The sequence below is a fragment of the Corella eumyota genome, chromosome 5, assembly GCF_963082875.1.
Source record: "Corella eumyota chromosome 5, kaCorEumy4.1, whole genome shotgun sequence".
Lineage (NCBI taxonomy): Eukaryota > Metazoa > Chordata > Ascidiacea > Phlebobranchia > Corellidae > Corella > Corella eumyota.
The window spans coordinates 8775713-8793522 of NC_137494.1; the positions used below are offsets into that span (position 1 = coordinate 8775713).

At 33.6% G+C, this 17810-nt stretch overlaps 2 protein-coding genes and 1 pseudogene across 2 annotated transcripts; 2 read left to right on the top strand and 1 right to left on the bottom strand.

Annotated features, from left to right (window-relative positions):
- The first annotated feature begins 691 nt into the window (after window positions 1-691).
- LOC145752528 (aldehyde dehydrogenase, mitochondrial-like) lies at window positions 692-7225 on the top strand. Its single transcript, XM_082568827.1, has 13 exons — window positions 692-837; window positions 1395-1499; window positions 1574-1714; window positions 1839-1918; window positions 2347-2396; window positions 2879-3069; window positions 3972-4085; window positions 4475-4624; window positions 4953-5090; window positions 5285-5449; window positions 6245-6402; window positions 6748-6862; window positions 6942-7225. Exons 1-13 carry the CDS (start codon window positions 790-792, stop codon window positions 6972-6974), a joined length of 1488 nt encoding a protein of 495 aa, XP_082424953.1. The 5' UTR covers window positions 692-789; the 3' UTR covers window positions 6975-7225.
- A 626-nt stretch (window positions 7226-7851) lies between these two features.
- On the top strand, window positions 7852-12088 carry LOC145753081 (aldehyde dehydrogenase, mitochondrial-like). Its single transcript, XM_082569471.1, has 13 exons — window positions 7852-7899; window positions 8055-8159; window positions 8381-8521; window positions 8824-8903; window positions 9010-9059; window positions 9195-9385; window positions 9862-9975; window positions 10387-10536; window positions 10688-10825; window positions 11128-11292; window positions 11408-11565; window positions 11654-11768; window positions 11955-12088. Exons 1-13 carry the CDS (start codon window positions 7852-7854, stop codon window positions 11985-11987), a joined length of 1488 nt encoding a protein of 495 aa, XP_082425597.1. The 3' UTR covers window positions 11988-12088.
- Window positions 12089-14185: 2097 nt separating this feature from the next.
- On the bottom strand, window positions 14186-17810 carry LOC145753431 (uncharacterized; annotated as a pseudogene).

Here is a 17810-nt window from a genome sequence, read left to right on the forward strand (position 1 = left end):
TATTTTTTCGTTTGCGGATTACAAAAAAAGACTTTTTCCGGTCAATTTAAATCGTCCTGATGATAACCAAAACCCTAATGCCACTGTTTAGTTTAAAGCATCATGCAAGTTTCCCATTATTTAGTTTAATCACGCCTTATTAAAATCAGTATTTTATGTTTTTGGAAGGATAATTTTTAACCATATATATCTCTATATATATATATTGTTAATCTGCAATTGAATTTTGGTTATCATCCTTTGTTTATACTGTATAAAACACAATAAAAAAAAACATGTGGCTGTTTGTTTGTTCTTTAATTACTGTTTGTTTATTTTATTTTTACAAATATTATTTTAGTGAATCAAATTTTAGGTAGCGTCATATTTTTTTAATAAATGTGAAAGTTATGTTTCTCTTTTGAAAAATTAAACGATAAAAGCATTCATTTGATCGCAAGAACTGCATAGTGTTCTGTTGTTTTTATGTTAAATTACCTTAGCAAATTGTAAAACGAGAGTACCCTTTAATCAGATTATATATTCATTTAATAAATATTTTAATACAAGCTTGTTTTTTTTTATTTAAACACGTTTAAAGAAAAAACCTGAAGAGAAATAACATATATTACTAAAGTTATGGTTCGATGCACGCGAGTGGAAAAAAGGGAAAAAATATGTGGTTGTAATAGTTAATTTGAAACCGCGTAGCTGTACGGTTTTATAAAAAATATTTTGTTAATTAATGCTGGGATCAAATTATTGTTTTAGTTGTTAGGTGTAACTTTGTTAAAACATTTTATTTAAACGATGGGCCTTCCAGCACCGATATTAACTCCGGAAATCAAGTACGCGAAGGTAAGCAGTTAAGCGAGTATTCTAGGTTAATTATGTCTACAGTCTGAGAGTGTGTTATACAACGAAAGTACGGGTTTTAACACGAATAACACAAATATATACGGTATATATTATATGTATTGTGTTATTATTGTGCAGTTATAAATGCCTTGTAATCAAACTAGCCCTTCATGCTGTAAAGGGCTTAACAGGTTATGAATGTTGTTATAGTTAACTAACTGTGTTTGTACTACTGGGCTAATAAAGCATGTAACAAAGCCTAATATTCTTAGGTAACAGTATTTGTAGTTATATAGGCTAATATACAGATCACATTCAAAATCTCTATAGACGAAAAAGCCCCGTGTTAAACCGAATAGCTATCGCCTTTTAAATTTGACTCTTTTTGTAGTGCTTTTACACATTTTACACGTGGCAAACCAATCAGCTGATCCCCCACAATGACGTCATAATTTAAGTAAAATTGTTTTGCAACTGCACTCTTTACCGTGACAGCATTTCTTGTAAACTATTTTTTGTTAAAATTTGATTTAAAATTTACGAAATTTTTGATTTAGATCTTTATTAACAACAAATGGGTTAATTCTGTAAGTGGGAAAACATTTCCATCCATTAATCCATGTACTGAAAAGAAAATTTGTGATGTACAAGAAGCTGATAAGGTAAAGTCATTATACAAAACATTCCACCTCGAAAAAATAACGAGTTGTTACAGAAAAACGTTTATTTTCACTAGGCTGACGTAGACATTGCGGTAAAGGCAGCAAAAGAAGCGTTTAAAGTAGGCTCGGTATGGCGAACAATGGACGCTTCAAATCGGGGCGTTTTGCTCAACCGCTTGGCCGATTTAATACAACGAGATCGACAATATCTTGCCGTGAGTAATAACTCAAACCAAAAATTTTAATTTTTAAAAGAACTCGTGCTAATAATGTCATGACATTATAAAAGCCGTTGTGCTGTGTTTTGATTTGCTTTTGACTATTTTGGTTTGGTTTCAGAGTCTCGAGACTTTGGACAACGGGAAGCCTTACAATATTTCCTACAATGTGGATATTGGACTAGTGATTAAATGCTACAGGTAACAATCTAAAAAACTAGATTGCATAAATTTGAGTAAATTGACCAAATCTATTTTAATCTGTTGCTTAAAAAGCCTAAAAGATTGCTTGAACTATTTTCTGCTATTTAGGTACGTCAATCCGATATTATATTTTAAGTAAAAAGAACCAATTTGAAACTACGATTTTGACTAGTTTGCAAAATTTTGATTATAATTTATGAGCGCATTTGGCAAGAACATTTGCCTCATTAAACGTATTCAATTTCGTTTTTTTTTTAAAGTGCATAACTTACTTGAAGCGGATTAGACTCAATAGGATTACGTGCAAATTTATAACCGAAATATGAGTTATATCGAAAGAGAAATATAATTTTTTTAGCAACTCAATTAAAAGGTACAACAAATGGGGTACACGCACATTTTAAACAAACAAATTCTATTTCTAGGTACTTTGCCGGCTGGGCAGACAAAAATCAGGGAAAGACTATACCAATAGGTAAGCTATATTATATATATATATATTACAGAATAATTAATACTTTGACATTTAACCCATGTTTTGTAAGACTATAGAAGACTGACCGATGTCATTTCTTTAACACGATGTAATTTAATATCCCAAAAAGGCGCCTTCTGAAAATACTGTCACGGAAACAGACGAATAATTAATTAGCGTTTCATATTTTAGCGTGTTTTCATAGAAAACGACATTTTATCATTGTTTTCTTTTTGTGCTATGGTATTTAAATTGCTACCGGCAAACATTTGCAGGTTTTAAACTCTTTCAAGATATATTTTGCGAGTTTGTATTACAAAAGCATAACAAACTTGGGATAAAAAACAACTACAACCTATAACTATTTTTAACTTTATAACGTTTAAATTCGGTTAGTGTTTTTAATTTTTTCGAAGTCAACCTAATATTTTGGAAACTAATTTTTATGAAAAACATTTAAAAGTAATATTGGCAATTTTTAGATGGTGACCATTTCGCTTACACCAGACACGAACCAGTAGGTATATGTGGTCAAATAATACCATGGAATTTCCCCCTGCTCATGCAGGCTTGGAAATTGGGACCAGCACTGGCTTGTGGCAATGTAGTTGTTATGAAACCTGCTGAGCAAACGCCTTTGACTGCGCTGTACGTTGCACAACTAACTGTAGAGGTTCGTATAATCATGTATTCTAGTTTGCTTCAATTAGTTATTTAAAAAATCTAAATTCAAGGCTAGAAATAATACCAAAATAAGCATTCCGGGTTTGAAAGGTGTTGATTTCTTAAAATCTATTTCGTTTTTATTCTAAATTCTTTTTGTTTTGCAAAGTTGCAACGTTTGCAACAAAATTTAAGGTGGGTCTCCTTTCTGGAATTTTTGTATTCGCTTTAAGTTCAAAATTAATGACCCGTGCATTCTAAGGTTGCAAAAAAACGAAGTTTTAAAACGGAAAATTACTAGTTATTTCATTGCGTTTTTTACGAAGTTTAAAAAGAACAGATTTTTAAACTAATGTGTTTTTCAACCGTTGTAACCTAAAATTAAAGGGTTTTTCTACTTAATATACATTTGAAATTCCTAAACACATTTACATTTTTTTTTAATTTAAGTTTTTTTGGTACATTACCTTAGGTTTTACAGTTTATCATTTAAAAAAAAAAAAAAAACATTTTAGGTTTGACTTTTCTTGTCGTTACAAAATGTTTGTTTTTACCTTTCAACGCAGTTTGATTGATTACCTAATAAAATATGTTGTTAAACGTGCACACTCTTTGCGTAGATTATGACTTAGCAGTAGACGTTGTACACCAAAGGCAAGAACCGTGCAAAAGTTTTTCACGTTTATCAAAACAAATATGCTCATATTTACATACTAGTCAATTGTCCGCCTTAAGGGCTGTATTTAAACTGTCGTAGGACGATCGCAACTTATATTTGCCCGTGGTGATTTAACTGTATATATAAATCTCTGGCGTCTACCAATAGCTTAAAACACGTCACAACAGCACAACTTTTTACCTTAAGATGATACGGTAAAAATTTTTAGCAACCTTTAAGTTGACACTTTTTAGGCTGGTTTTCCACCAGGAGTTATCAACGTGCTTCCTGGTTATGGACCAACTGCTGGTGCAGCTATAAGCGAACATATGGACATTGATAAAGTGGCGTTTACTGGCTCAACTGAGGTACTTAATAACATGTGTTTAAAGACACTTACTTAAAAACAACGTATTAAAACATCCATTAGATTATGTCTTACAAGATTATTTCATTCATTAAAACAAGATCAAAATATGTATTTTTGCTTTATGGCTGTTTTAATTTTTAAATCTGCCTAACTTTTTTTTAGCATTATGGACTAAACATTTTATAAATAAATAACGTGTTTACCTCATATAACATTACAAAATCCAAAATTTAATAGTTAAATCTACAAATCCAATTTATTACTGTAATAGAAACTCTTTGGCCACAAAAAGTAGCAAGAATACCACATACTACTGTATTATCAATGAACAAAAACAATTTCTTAAATATTTTTGATATTAATAAATAAAATTAAAATTTTTTTTAGGTAGGTCATATTGTTATGCAAGCTGCAGGTAAAAGCAATCTTAAAAGAATAAGTCTCGAGTTAGGTGGAAAAAGTCCAGTGATTGTAATGGATGATGCCGATTTGGAACATGCCGTCGAGACTGCTCATTTTGGTCTCTTTTTCAACCAGGTGTATTTAAATTCATATTTAATACTAAACACAATCGCCTAATACTGCTTAGCACGTTTATAATTTATTAACGATATACGTGTGTAATAAGATATCGGTAATAAGGATTTCCTAGTATAATTTATCATTTTAAGTCGGTATTCATAGTGGACTGGTATTTTATTATTTAGGACAGGTCTGCTATCAATTTGTCTTGTCATGTTTTTCTTTTTGCGTTAATACTACGCTATATAACAATCATTGGTTTACATTTATGTCTATATTTTGATTACTATCAATTTAAATGCAACAACTTTAACGATGGTCAATTTTTTTCCTAAACGCGCAGGGCCAATGCTGTTGTGCTGGTTCACGTATTTTCGTTCAAGAAGGAATTTATGACAAGTTTGTGAAATTGAGTGTTGAGAGAGCTTCCAAACGAACTGTGGGATCACCATGGGAGGAAGGAATTGAACAAGGCCCACAGGTATACCCATAACCCATAAAAAAAGTTTTGCATGGGTAAGAAACCTGTCTATCACTGTTTAAAAAAGATAAAAATTGCACATTTTTGCCCACATTTAAATCAGATAAAAATTAAGAAAAACTCTGCATTTAAACCGTTTGCCCCCCTTACCCTAATTTGAAGACAATCACTACAATATCTAAATTCTTTGTTAGATTGACGTTGAACAATTTGACAAAATTCAAGATTTGATCAAATCCGGCAAAGAAGAGGGTGCAGAACTGTTATGTGGGGGTGATAGGTATGGTGAAGTTGGTTACTTTATTCAACCAACTGTTTTTGCAAATGTACAAGACCATATGAGGATCGCCAAAGAAGAGGTAGCAAATAATATTTTAGTTTGTGTATTTTTGAGCCTTAACTTTACGCAGGCCATTAGTTAGCCATTAATTGCTTCGAAGCGCAAAAAAGGTAGATTATTTAACCGCTTTGAAGCAGATGGAATTGCGCTCCGTCTGCTGGGGTATTGTGTTTTTACCACTACACCATGCTGCCGGTTCAAAATCAACCGCTTAAACATCACCTTAAAGACCTAAGGTAAACCTGAAGCGACTATTGAGTTGCTCTATTAACCGCTTTAAGAGTTAATGCAAAACCCCAGCAGACACATCTTCCAACCCGCCTAAATGCAGTTAATGGTTCCACCTAATGTTTATTGATAATGTCTTTTTATCCTTTCTACCTTTAAAATGTTTTTAGAACCTTTTATATTTGTGTGACAGTTATTTCAAAGTAATTTATTTTAATCTATTGGCTTTTGATTTCTAAATTTGTATATATCTTGTATATATCTTTATCCTCGATGTGGAAAGGTCGAATGCGCGTCATCAGTTATTCCGACCCAGTCTCGAGTTGCGTTTAGCAGTTTGGGATATTATAGATTATAATTGCCCAATAATAATGCTGCTGATTAAGTGCTGGCTCAGCAGGAGTTTATACCGTTTATAGCGCCTTACTCAAGGGCGCTACAGCATGAGAGTAGTGGGAATGGAACCCACGACCTTATGGTGGTGTACCAAGTGTTCTAACCACTACACCACGCTGCCGGTTTGAACGCTATTACGAAAATGTTTTTTTTTTAATGTTTTTTTTTAATTTTATATTTTATGCTTTAGATATTTGGGCCGGTTCAACAGATTATGAAGTTTAAAACGGCCGAGGAAGCTGTGGAAAGATCAAATAATTCTTGTTATGGGCTGGCAGCTGCTGTTTTTACCACTAATGTTAACACGGCCATTACTATGTCGAACAACGTACGGGCTGGCACTATTTGGTAAGCGTAAAAAAATAATTTTTTTTTATCGGAATTTTTTTTAGGATTTTTAAAAACAAGATTTTTTTTATTTATATTTTCATTATTTTTTTATTTTCTTCTTATCTTATTTTTTCAACACTAATTCGCTTTTATTCAAAATTTGAATTGCAAAATGTATTTAATTTTTACACTTAAAAAATTTGTTCTCATTTTGCTACAGTTTAAAAATCTTTCTGATATAAAATTTATTTAAAGAGTAAATACTTTTTTTTTACATTTTTACATTATACAATTTGCCAACTTGTCAAAAAAATGAATTTAAACCATAATTGTAACTAACACTATTAACTGTTTTACATTAAGGGTGAACTGTTATGACGTTTTTTCGGCAATGATGCCGTTTGGCGGATACAAAAAGTCAGGCCAGGGTAGAGAATTAGGCGAATATGCACTAGAAGGCTACACTGAAATCAAATCGGTAAGAATTAAAAAAAAAAAAAAAAAACTTTAACAAAATAACCAACTACTTAAATAAAAAAAATCTTTTTGTTGTTAAGGTTATCATGAAGATATCACAGAAAAACTCCTAAAAAGCAAACATCTGACTATCTATCCACTTGCATTGTACATAATGCCTTATATTTACCTTATAAATTATACTTCTAACTACTTAAGACGATAATTCTGAATTGTACTAACACCGAAAACAACTAAAGGTCGAATCTTATCTTACTCTTAAAGGTCAAATCTTATCTTGCAAAAATGTAAAAAGCTTGCCATTTTCTTTTTAACGTTGCAAAAAGTTGTTTAAAATGTACAAAATACATTAACTGCCTGCATATGTAACGTGCTTGTGATGTATTTTCTAACGATTTTTTTAGCAACGGAATTTTGCTGCATGTACTTTTACATGTCGCAAAAATTTGGCAAAATCAGATACTAACTATAGGTCATGCTATAAACTGTACACGTGACAATATATTTAGCGTTTCTCTTGGCAGTTTTTTAGTTCACTAAGTTTCGTGACCGCCCATCGTTATGCAGAAGATTTTGGTAATACTTGAAGGTTAAATAAACAGTTACCAAAAATATTTCGTATCGAGTTTTGTTTAATTAAATATAGTTATCGAAAATTCTAAAAGAAAAAAAATCATTTTTCAGGTAGCATTTAAATTAGAGCGTCAACATTTATTAAGTGTAGCTTAGTTAGTGCAGCAATTTCGATGGAACATTATTAAAAACTCGGCTTAGAAACGTTTTTAATTAAGAATAAGTAGTGTAAGTTATATTTAACAATGCTTCGTATGCTTAACAATGTTATTATCGCTACTTAATTGCTCGTTTCAAGTCACAAGTTTGCTAAAATACCATTATTAAGGCAGGAAATAGTTCAAATCTATTTAAAGAAATACACAAGTTGTTTAAGAGGACAATTTTTTAAAGTTTTGTTAAGTATTAACAATTTAAATGGCTTTTCCATCTCCAATTTTGAACCCAGAAATCAAGTACAAACAGGTATGAACAGTTAAAGAATAAGATATTTTTAAATGTAGTTTTAAAACTAGAAATTTAAATGCTGAAACGGTTTGACTTGTCAATATAAGCTAAGTTCAGTGTTTTTTCAAACACTCTGTAATTATCGTTATCTGGTATTAATCAAATGTTTGTAGATCTTTATTAACAACAAATGGGTTAATTCTGTAAGTGGAAAAACTTTCCCAACCATTAATCCATGTACGGAAAAGAAAATTTGCGACGTACAAGAAGCTGATAAGGTAACTGAACCGGACTACTTAACTTTTATATATAACAAAAATGGTGCACAGCAAAAAAAATCGACGCACCCTAAATTTAATCTTTTAAAGGCATAATGTAGAAGATATGGTTTTATCAAAATAGTAAATCGCAAAAAAACACAATTTTAGATATTGTTTTTGGTCTTTGCTGGTTGCACACAAAACATTTTTTTTTTAATTTTTAACATCTATTTTATTAGGCTGACGTAGACATTGCGGTAAAGGCAGCAAAAGAAGCGTTTAAAGTAGGCTCGGTATGGCGAACAATGGACGCTTCAAATCGGGGCGTTTTGCTCAACCGCTTGGCCGATTTAATACAACGAGATCGACAATATCTTGCCGTGAGTTAACATGTAACTTTTATTTACGATTATTTGCATTATATTTTGTATTGCTAATATATTGCCGTTGTGTTTTTACACATTAAAAAGTTAGTCGCTTTCGCCCCACGGTTACTGCACGCAGTACACTATTTTATCTAATTTTTATGATGCTTTTCTTTTTCAAGTTAAAAAAGAATATTTATTTTTGAAAGAATGATTTTTTATTATTAACTTAGCTTTAAAATATTCGATGAATTACAAATATTTATTGCCCTACGGGCAATATTTTTTGCTAAACAACGTAATTTTTGTCTATGCAGAGCCTTGAAACATTAGACAACGGTAAGCCTTACAATGTATGTTATGCTGCTGAATTGCAAATGACGATCAATTGCTATAGGTAAGTGTTAACCAAAAATTCATGCATGAATTTACATATAAAACATTTTTGCTTGGCTAATTTAATTAATCACAAGTATTATTATAATCAAAACTTTGCTGTGCAGGTATTATGCTGGTTGGTGCGACAAAAATCACGGAAAAACTATACCTATAGGCGAGTTAATGTTTACACCTTGCTAGTTTATAATAACAAAGTTCAATTTTTAATAATGTATAAGCCAACTTAACCTTACGTTGCATAATTTAGTCACTTTATGATTCATATTTAATTTAACTTATATTAATAAAGACGGAGACCATTTCGCTTACACCAGACACGAACCAGTAGGTGTTTGTGGTCAAATAATACCATGGAATTTCCCCTTGCTGTTGCAGTCCTGGAAATTGGGACCAGCACTGGCTTGTGGCAATGTAGTTGTTATGAAACCTGCTGAGCAAACGCCTTTGACTGCGCTGTACGTTGCACAACTTACTGTCGAGGTAGGTGAAACAAAAAAATCTAATAGGTAATACTTATAACTAAGTTTTTAGTTACATTTTTATACAACGCAAAACCATTGCTGTAGTTTACCAAAATCAATTGATTTAATTACAAATCAATGACTTAACTGTGTGGCCTACAAACAACAATAACGCGTTGCTATATGAGCTAGGGTTTATCAATTCAGCATTTAAAATTGTTGTTTAGTCGCAACGCGTTGTTTTCGGAACAGTCTGTAGACCTAACAAAATTTTGTTTAGTCATTGTAATAATCTTTTGCAAATCTTTTAATTAATTGTCATGCATTACAGGCACGATCTTTAAATCGGAAACTTTGTTATGACCTGTTTTAACTATACTTAAACATGTCAAAAACACCCGTTGTCTAAATACATTTTTATCTTAGCGACGTTTAAAAACTTTAAAATTTTTATTAGTTATATACTCTCATAACAATCATAATATATTCTAAAAGGCTGGTTTTCCACCAGGAGTTATCAACGTGCTTCCAGGTTATGGACCAACTGCTGGTGCAGCTATAAGCGAACATATGGACATTGATAAAGTGGCGTTTACTGGCTCAACTGAGGTGCACATGAGTCTATATAAAATACATACAATAACAATTTTGTAATTATAGTATAGTTTACAATGTATTGTTGTTTTTTTCAAAGGGTTTGCACTAAAAAACATCTAATATTAGATTACACATCCCCGAACTTCATTATACCGAATATACGTTTTACCGAAAACAATAGCCAAAAATGCCATTTTACTAACAATAAGACATTATCTAATACCATTTTTTTACTCTAACCCACCTTCGGTAAATGTTTTTTAACTTTTGTTTAAAAAAATGACTAAAGTTTTGATAAAATGTGGTTTGAAAATTTTGTTTTTTTTGAAAACGTTTATTCGGTAATATGAGTGAATACCTACATTAATACAAACACTAGTACAACATTTATTCTATAATTTTTACCGCGAACCGAATTTTTAGGTAGGTCATACTATTATGCAAGCTGCAGGTAAAAGCAACCTTAAACGAATAAGCCTCGAGTTGGGTGGAAAAAGTCCAGTGATTGTAATGGATGATGCTGATTTGGAACACGCCGTCGAGACTGCTCATGTTGGCCTCTTTTTCAACCAGGTAAAGAATATATATATCTAACTAAGGTTTATCCTATTAAAATTTAAATTTTCGACAATATTTAACTTAGTTTCTACAAATTACTGTTATTTTTTTTAAAGATTTTACAACATGATTTTATTACTTTGGTTTTGGTGTTTAAAATTTACAGGGCCAATGTTGTTCTGCCGGTTCGCGTACTTTTGTACAAGAAGGAATTTACGACAAGTTTGTGGAACTTAGTGTTGAACGAGCAAATGCAAGAACTGTCGGTTCTCCCTGGGAACAAGGAATCGAACAAGGACCCCAGGTTTGCTGTGATAAACTTTTAAATATTAAATACATTTAAGATCTGCTGTATATATATAAAATGTGATAATTTGCTAATCAAATTTCACTCTTTTAGAGTATTGTAAAGCATAGCACAATGGCTGCCTTGCAAGTAATAATGTTTTTTAGGCTTTTTTGATAGCATAAGCAAATTAAACACTTATGCTGAAATCTGTAGGATATTTTTATGCTTAAATCCCTGTTTAACATAGTCTAAACACATACTGATTTAAGTATGTAATGTCTAAAATTCCACAGTTAATATTTAAATGTTGATTGTAGATTGATATTAAGCAGTTCGACAAAATTCAAAATTTGATTGAAAGTGGAAAAAATGAAGGTGCAGATCTGATGTGTGGTGGTAAAAGACATGGACACGTTGGTTACTTTATAGAACCAACTGTTTTTGCAAATGTCCAGGACCACATGCGAATCGCCAAAGAAGAGGTGACTAATCATATGTATATTTTGCTAGGAGTGTATAAGTTTACTTTGCAGATGCATCTAGGGTATTAAGACTAAAATGTAGTATTTCTAACATCTTTTGATTAACTGCAATTAGATATTTGGGCCAGTCCAACAGATTATGAAGTTTAAAACAGCAGAAGAAGCAGTGGAAAGGTCAAACAATACTTGCTACGGGCTGGCAGCTGCTGTTTTAACGACTAATATAAACACGGCTATAACTATGTCGAATAATATAAGAGCAGGCAGCATATGGTATGTTTTTTATTAAACAAAAAAAGGTTTTTAGAATGCAAAATTTAACTGTCAATGTAATAAAATTCTATGTTTATCTTTTTCATAGGGTAAACGCTTTTAATGTGCTGTCGGCAGCAGCGCCGTTTGGTGGTTACAAACAATCAGGTCAAGGAAGAGAGCTTGGAGAATACGCACTTGATGGCTACACAGAAGTTAAATCGGTAAAATTAAGTTAAATTTTTTGATATACCACCCTTGTTTAAAAAGTTAATGCACTTGACTTTTATATAAAAGTAAGCTCATAATCTCTTTGGATTAAAAGATTGCCATTTAAAACTTAATTTTAGAAGGGTAAAATAGTTTACAAAATACTCTTTGTCCAAGTAGTTATTACAATTTTTTTTTAGGTTATAATGAAGATATCTCAAAAGAACTCCTAAGGTTTGCTATGTTTTTTATGTTGATTTATTACCAATGAAATTAAGAAAAATGTTTTGGACTTATGTGCAAAAATTAATTTTATAAAACTCTTAGTAACAAAAATGATACCCTACGACAAATTTTCAATATTTTAAAATGAAGTTGTAAATTTTTATCTATAGATTTTCACATTGCAATTAATGTATATCTCTGTGGTGTGATGTTCTGTATGTATTGAATATCGTTACTAAATAGCTTGTAAATTTGTTTTAAAATATTTAATTTACTTGGACGAGGATAAACTAAACGGGTACCGTCAGCGTGGTGTAGTGGTAAAAACACTTGCTACGCTACACAAGAGGTCGTGGGTTCAATTCCCACTGATCGCATGTGCAAACTGCCACAGGCAACTCGAGACTGGGTCGGAGTAACTGATGTTACTCTATGTTTAGGTTACGCGTTCGACCTTCTCAAATAAAAGATAAAGGTTATTTAACTAAATCATTGAAGCTTATCCAAGGGGAGTCTCCACTTTTATAACATATTAAATAAACACTTAATGGGGCCTCGAAAATATTGGTAAATTACCTTTATAATATTTTAACTTAGTTTTAAAATTTAAATATTTTTTGCGATTTGTTTGTTCTAATCTGTCGCTTCCGTAAATGTAACTTGTTTTCAAAAGTTGTCAAAATTATATTGCATAATTACTTATCTAAATAAAAGTTTATTTACGTCCATTTCTAGTTAAAAATAAGTCAAAAATATTTAATTCAAGCTTTACAAAAATATTTTAATTTTATTAGCACAAATTTAAAAAACATACAACAAAATATATTTTTTGCTTAGGCTAAGCGAACCTATAATCAAAGATTTAAGTTTTACCTATAGGGCCACAAATAGCTTTATATGCTTAACCTTTAGGCTCAAGATTGTGATGTCTAACCTACAGTTAAGGGAAGTATAAATGCGATGCCTTCCAATGTCATTGGGAGGCCAACCCCTTCTTCGTACGTGGATATTTATTGTTTTTTTAAGTGCTTGTAGTGCCTTTAGGCCGATAGCTTTGATCGACTGTTCGCTTAATTTTGAATATCGGATCACCTACGCTATAGCAGCAACTGTTTTTTTCCTGAATTCTGCCTTAGTTTTTTCGCCTTTAGTCATGCGTTGTCTTAAGGTCCCTTGTTAGTTGTTTTGGTAGATGTCTTGCGCTTTTTAGTAGAGTTAGGTTTGTTTGTTAAACTAAGTAGACCTATAGTTAATTATAAAGCTTAGCTTGTTTGTTCTATGCTTGGTTAGTTTTAAAGCTTGGCTTGTTTATAACATAGCTTGGTTCAACATGAACGTAGTTTGTACTACATCTATAGCAGTGTTTTTAACATATTTTATTGAGTTTTTGTATGTGTTATATTGTCTGTTGTAGTATTTTAGCATCACCGTAAGGTATCTGTTTTTATTACAACAAGTGAATAACAAATTAGCTATTTCGGTTTTTAAGAGATAAATTAGCATGATATGGTTTTGGGAAAAAATTTGAATAACAAAGCGTATAAAAAACATATTTTTTTGGTGAAGCCAATAATATATGGAAATCAGAAAATTATAAGTTTGGCCTTACAACAATAAATGGTGTTTTAAACGATGCATTTGTTCTTAAAACTTAATTTTAAAATCTGGATTTATTATCTGATGGTGTCACGTTTTAAAAGTAAACGTGTGGGATCTTTTGTTAATTTAAATATTCTAGATTACTACCAGAAAAACCTTATCGCTTATATTTTTTTATTACGTTAGAAATGAACATGAACGAATACCTTATTCAAATAGAATTAAAACAAAACATTAATAACCGATATTAACAATATACTTTAAAGTAACCAACCTAATAGTTAAAACCATACTAACCACAAAGAACATAATAGTCTAAAAAATGCGATACTAACGAATTTAGTTTTACCAAAAACAGCGTGACACTTTAGTGAATGAAAAGCGATAAGAACGTCATATTAACTTAAACCAAAACATATTTTGTACTCCCATTTATGAGTCATAAGTCCCCAATTATAATAAAAGAACAAGGAAAACACAAGCAATCCAATATAACATATTATGTGATAAGTAAAACTACGAAATTTGTGTCACGACTCCCCCTTTTAAAGAAATTTACGCAATTTAATTTCAAACAAAACACGTAAGTACATACACAACAATACAGTTAATAAATTCGACTCATGTAATCCGCCCCAACATTTACAGACCCCTTTATATACTCGTACTTAATACGATAACTTTGTAAAAACATTGCCCATCGCATAACACGGTCATTTATAAATTTAGCACGCTCTATGTGAACCAAGGGCTGGTGGTCCAACTGGAGGGTAAATTCTACCCCATACAAATAGTTTTTAAACTTTTTAATGGCCCAAATCACGGCCAAACATTCTCGTTCGATCGTCGAATACTTTGTCTCGGCGCTCGTAAGTTTCTTGCTCGCGTAACTCACTGGAAAATGCTGTCCTTCATTAATTTGAAGTAACACCGCACCGACACCTACGTTGGATGCATCGGTACGCAATACGAACGGTTTTGCAATGTCAGGTAGTCTTAGTATCGGCTTGCACATAACACTTCGTTTCAAAGAATTGCAACATTCTGCGATTCTTCCCATTTCACTATATTGGGTTGACCTTTCTTTGTCAACTCGGTTAACGGTGCGGCTATTGCCGCGTAATTTGGTATAAAATTACGGTAGTAACCAGTCAGTCCCAAAAATGCTCGCACGTTCTTCTTTGTCGTCGGCCGTTCCGCTTCTTTCACCTTGCGAACGTTCTCTTCCTGTAGTCCAATAAATCCCGTTTGAATACTGTGACCCAAAAATTCGATGCTATTAGTCCCAATAACGCACTTTGACGGTTTCGCCGTTACGTTGTCTTGGCGTAATCGCTGAAACAGTTTCTTTAACGCCACTACATGCTCCTCCCAAGTTGCTGTATGGACAATCAAGTCGTCAATGTAACTTTATACATTCTCTAATCCGACTAACAGTTGTCTCATACCTCGTACAAAGGTCGCCCCTGAATTCACCATCCCAAATGGCATTTTAAGAAATTCATAGGCGCCATCAGGCGTAACAAACGCTGTTTTGTAAACGTCACTTTTGTTCACCGGCACCTGCCAGTAACCCTTAGTTAAATCCAATTTCGTGAAATATACATCTCCCGATAATTTACGAAATATTTCTTCCGCTGTCACCATAGGTTCAGGATCAAACATAGTCACTTTATTTAATTTCCTGAAGTCTATACAAATTCGATTCGTCACTGAATTCTCTTGCCACTTCGGACGCGGTTTCTTGCTGTGACGCCGTAAGCTGCTCACCGAAAGTTAAATCGTTCACCGATTCCACACACTTTGGTGCTCTTAGCTCAAGTAATTGTTCGTCGTCTACAGTCTGTTCTTCCAGGTTATCTTGTTCTCCGATGACAGCTAAATTGGCTACGACACTTTGCTGCCAATCGTCTCCTTTAAAGGCATCTTCTCTGCTCAAATATTTTCGAAGCAGATTCACATGAAAAAGCTTTGTTTTTCCATTGATATCTAGTTTATAATCATTTGCTCCAACTTTTTCGGTTACTCGAAAAGGACCCTTCCACTGCATCAATAGTTTATTATTGTCAGTAGGTAACAACACGAGAACCAGATCGTTATTCTCGAATATTCTTCGCTTTGTTTTGCGATCTAAGTACTTTTTGTAACGCGTCTGCGCTTTCTCCATAGCCTCTCTCGCTATTTTCAAAGTATTATCGATGCGTTCTCTTAGCTCCATCACATATAAATAACTATTTCTAACTTCTGGCTCTGAAACAGTGTTGGTCCACATCTCCTTTAAGATGTGCATTGGACCCCGCACCGTTCTGCCATACAGCAGTTCAAATGGTGAAAATCCAGTCGATTCTTGCGGTACCTCTCGATAGGCAAACAATAATGCGTTGATATAACGATGCCATTGATTTGGCTTCTCGCAACAAAGTCGCTTTAACATAGATTTTAACGTGCCGTTAAATCTCTCTACAAGTCCATTACACATGGGGTGGTAAGGTGTACTTGACAAGTGACGAATTTTCAAAAGACGCTCTACTTCTTTCATGCATTCTGACACAAACTGGGTTCCCATGTCACTCAATAATTCCTCTGGTATGCCAAGCCTGCTATAAATATCTACTAAAGCTTCAGCAACATCTTCAGTAGAAATATTTCTCAGCGGCACCGCTTCAGGGTACCGTGTTGCGTAGTCCACAAGTGTTAAAATGTACCTGTGGCCTTTCTCACTGGGCGGGTGTATCGGTCCTACCAAGTCTACTGCTACACGCTTAAACGGAACTTCAATTAAAGGCATTTTCTCCAGTGGCGCCTTCGTCACTTTCCCTTTATGAACTGTCTTTTGGCATATGTCACATGACCTGCAGAATCGCTTTATATCGTCACGCAACCCTGACCAATAAAAGTTTGACAAAATTCTATCGGTCGTCTTCTTAATTCCCATGTGGCCGCCCATAATACTTTCATGCGCTATCTCCATTGTTTTCATTCGTAAAGCTTTCGGCACAACTACTTGCTGAATCGGCTTACCATTGTTTACGTTTGAATGCGTAAACGCTCGATATAAAACGCCCCCTTCTTCGTAAAACTTAACGGCTTGATCTCCTTTGATCTTTTCTTCCGTCATTCCGCGAAAATATTCCAACGAAGAATCTTCGCGTTGAGCTTGAACAAATTCTTCTTTGCTTGCTACTGGCCAGTTGCTACCGTCTCCAACTTCTAGCGGTTTGCTGACCTTTTTCTTTGCCGTCTGCAGACGGGTCGCTACAGCACATGTTTGTCTCCAGTTTGGGTCTGGATCCTGAGGGTCTCTCGCGCCTTCTATGTTTCCTATTACTAGGTCGTAAAGCGAATCCTGTAAACACAATGCTTCAACTTCGCCCTGAAAATATGGGGTATCTACTGTTATCGTCGCTATCGGTGCTTTCTTGACCGATTTGTCGAGTAGATGAATATACCCAAACTTTTCAGACAGTTGGTTATGTCGCACGAATTTTTTCTTAACCACGACGCCTGTACACCCGGTATCACGTAAAGTTTCTACTTTAACATCTCCAATCCGTCCAATAGAAATCGGTAAATTTTTATTTTTCTCGTAGCGTTGAATGCACACGCTACCAAACACGGGTCGCCTATCTCCATTAGGAAGCAACACATAATTCTGATCATTGATTTCTCCTTTGTTTCCTTGATCCTGAATCAAAGCTACAGCGCCCTGTCGAGCAATTGGTCTGCTTGGTGACGGACGTGCTCGGCAGTCTTTGGCAATGTGACCTACTTTGTCACATATAAAACATTTCCTTACAATGCGGCGCTCAACTTTTGCCTTGCAATCGGCCGTTCGGTGACAGAACGATTTGCATAAGTAGCACTGCGGTTCGCTTGCCATGTTTACACTTTTTACGTCTTTCTGGCCAAGATTTCGGCCGTGGGCCACCAGAAATTGATCTACTGCCTTCGCCAACAAATTTAGATTTTCCGGCGCTTGTTCTCTTAGATAAACGGATAGTTCCTTTGAACACGCTGCCACAAACTGTTTCGTTTACTATAAGGTCACGAACACCTTCCCAAGTTTTCTCCGTTTGAGAAGTTTCCACCCATTTTTGCAAATAGTTTTGCAAACGAACTATAAATTGCTCCGAACTCTCACTAGTTTCGGGATTTGCCTGCCGGAACTTTAAACTGTTACCCTCCAGGCCAAATGTCTTACCAGCTTCAATCAGTTTATCCATTTCACTCAT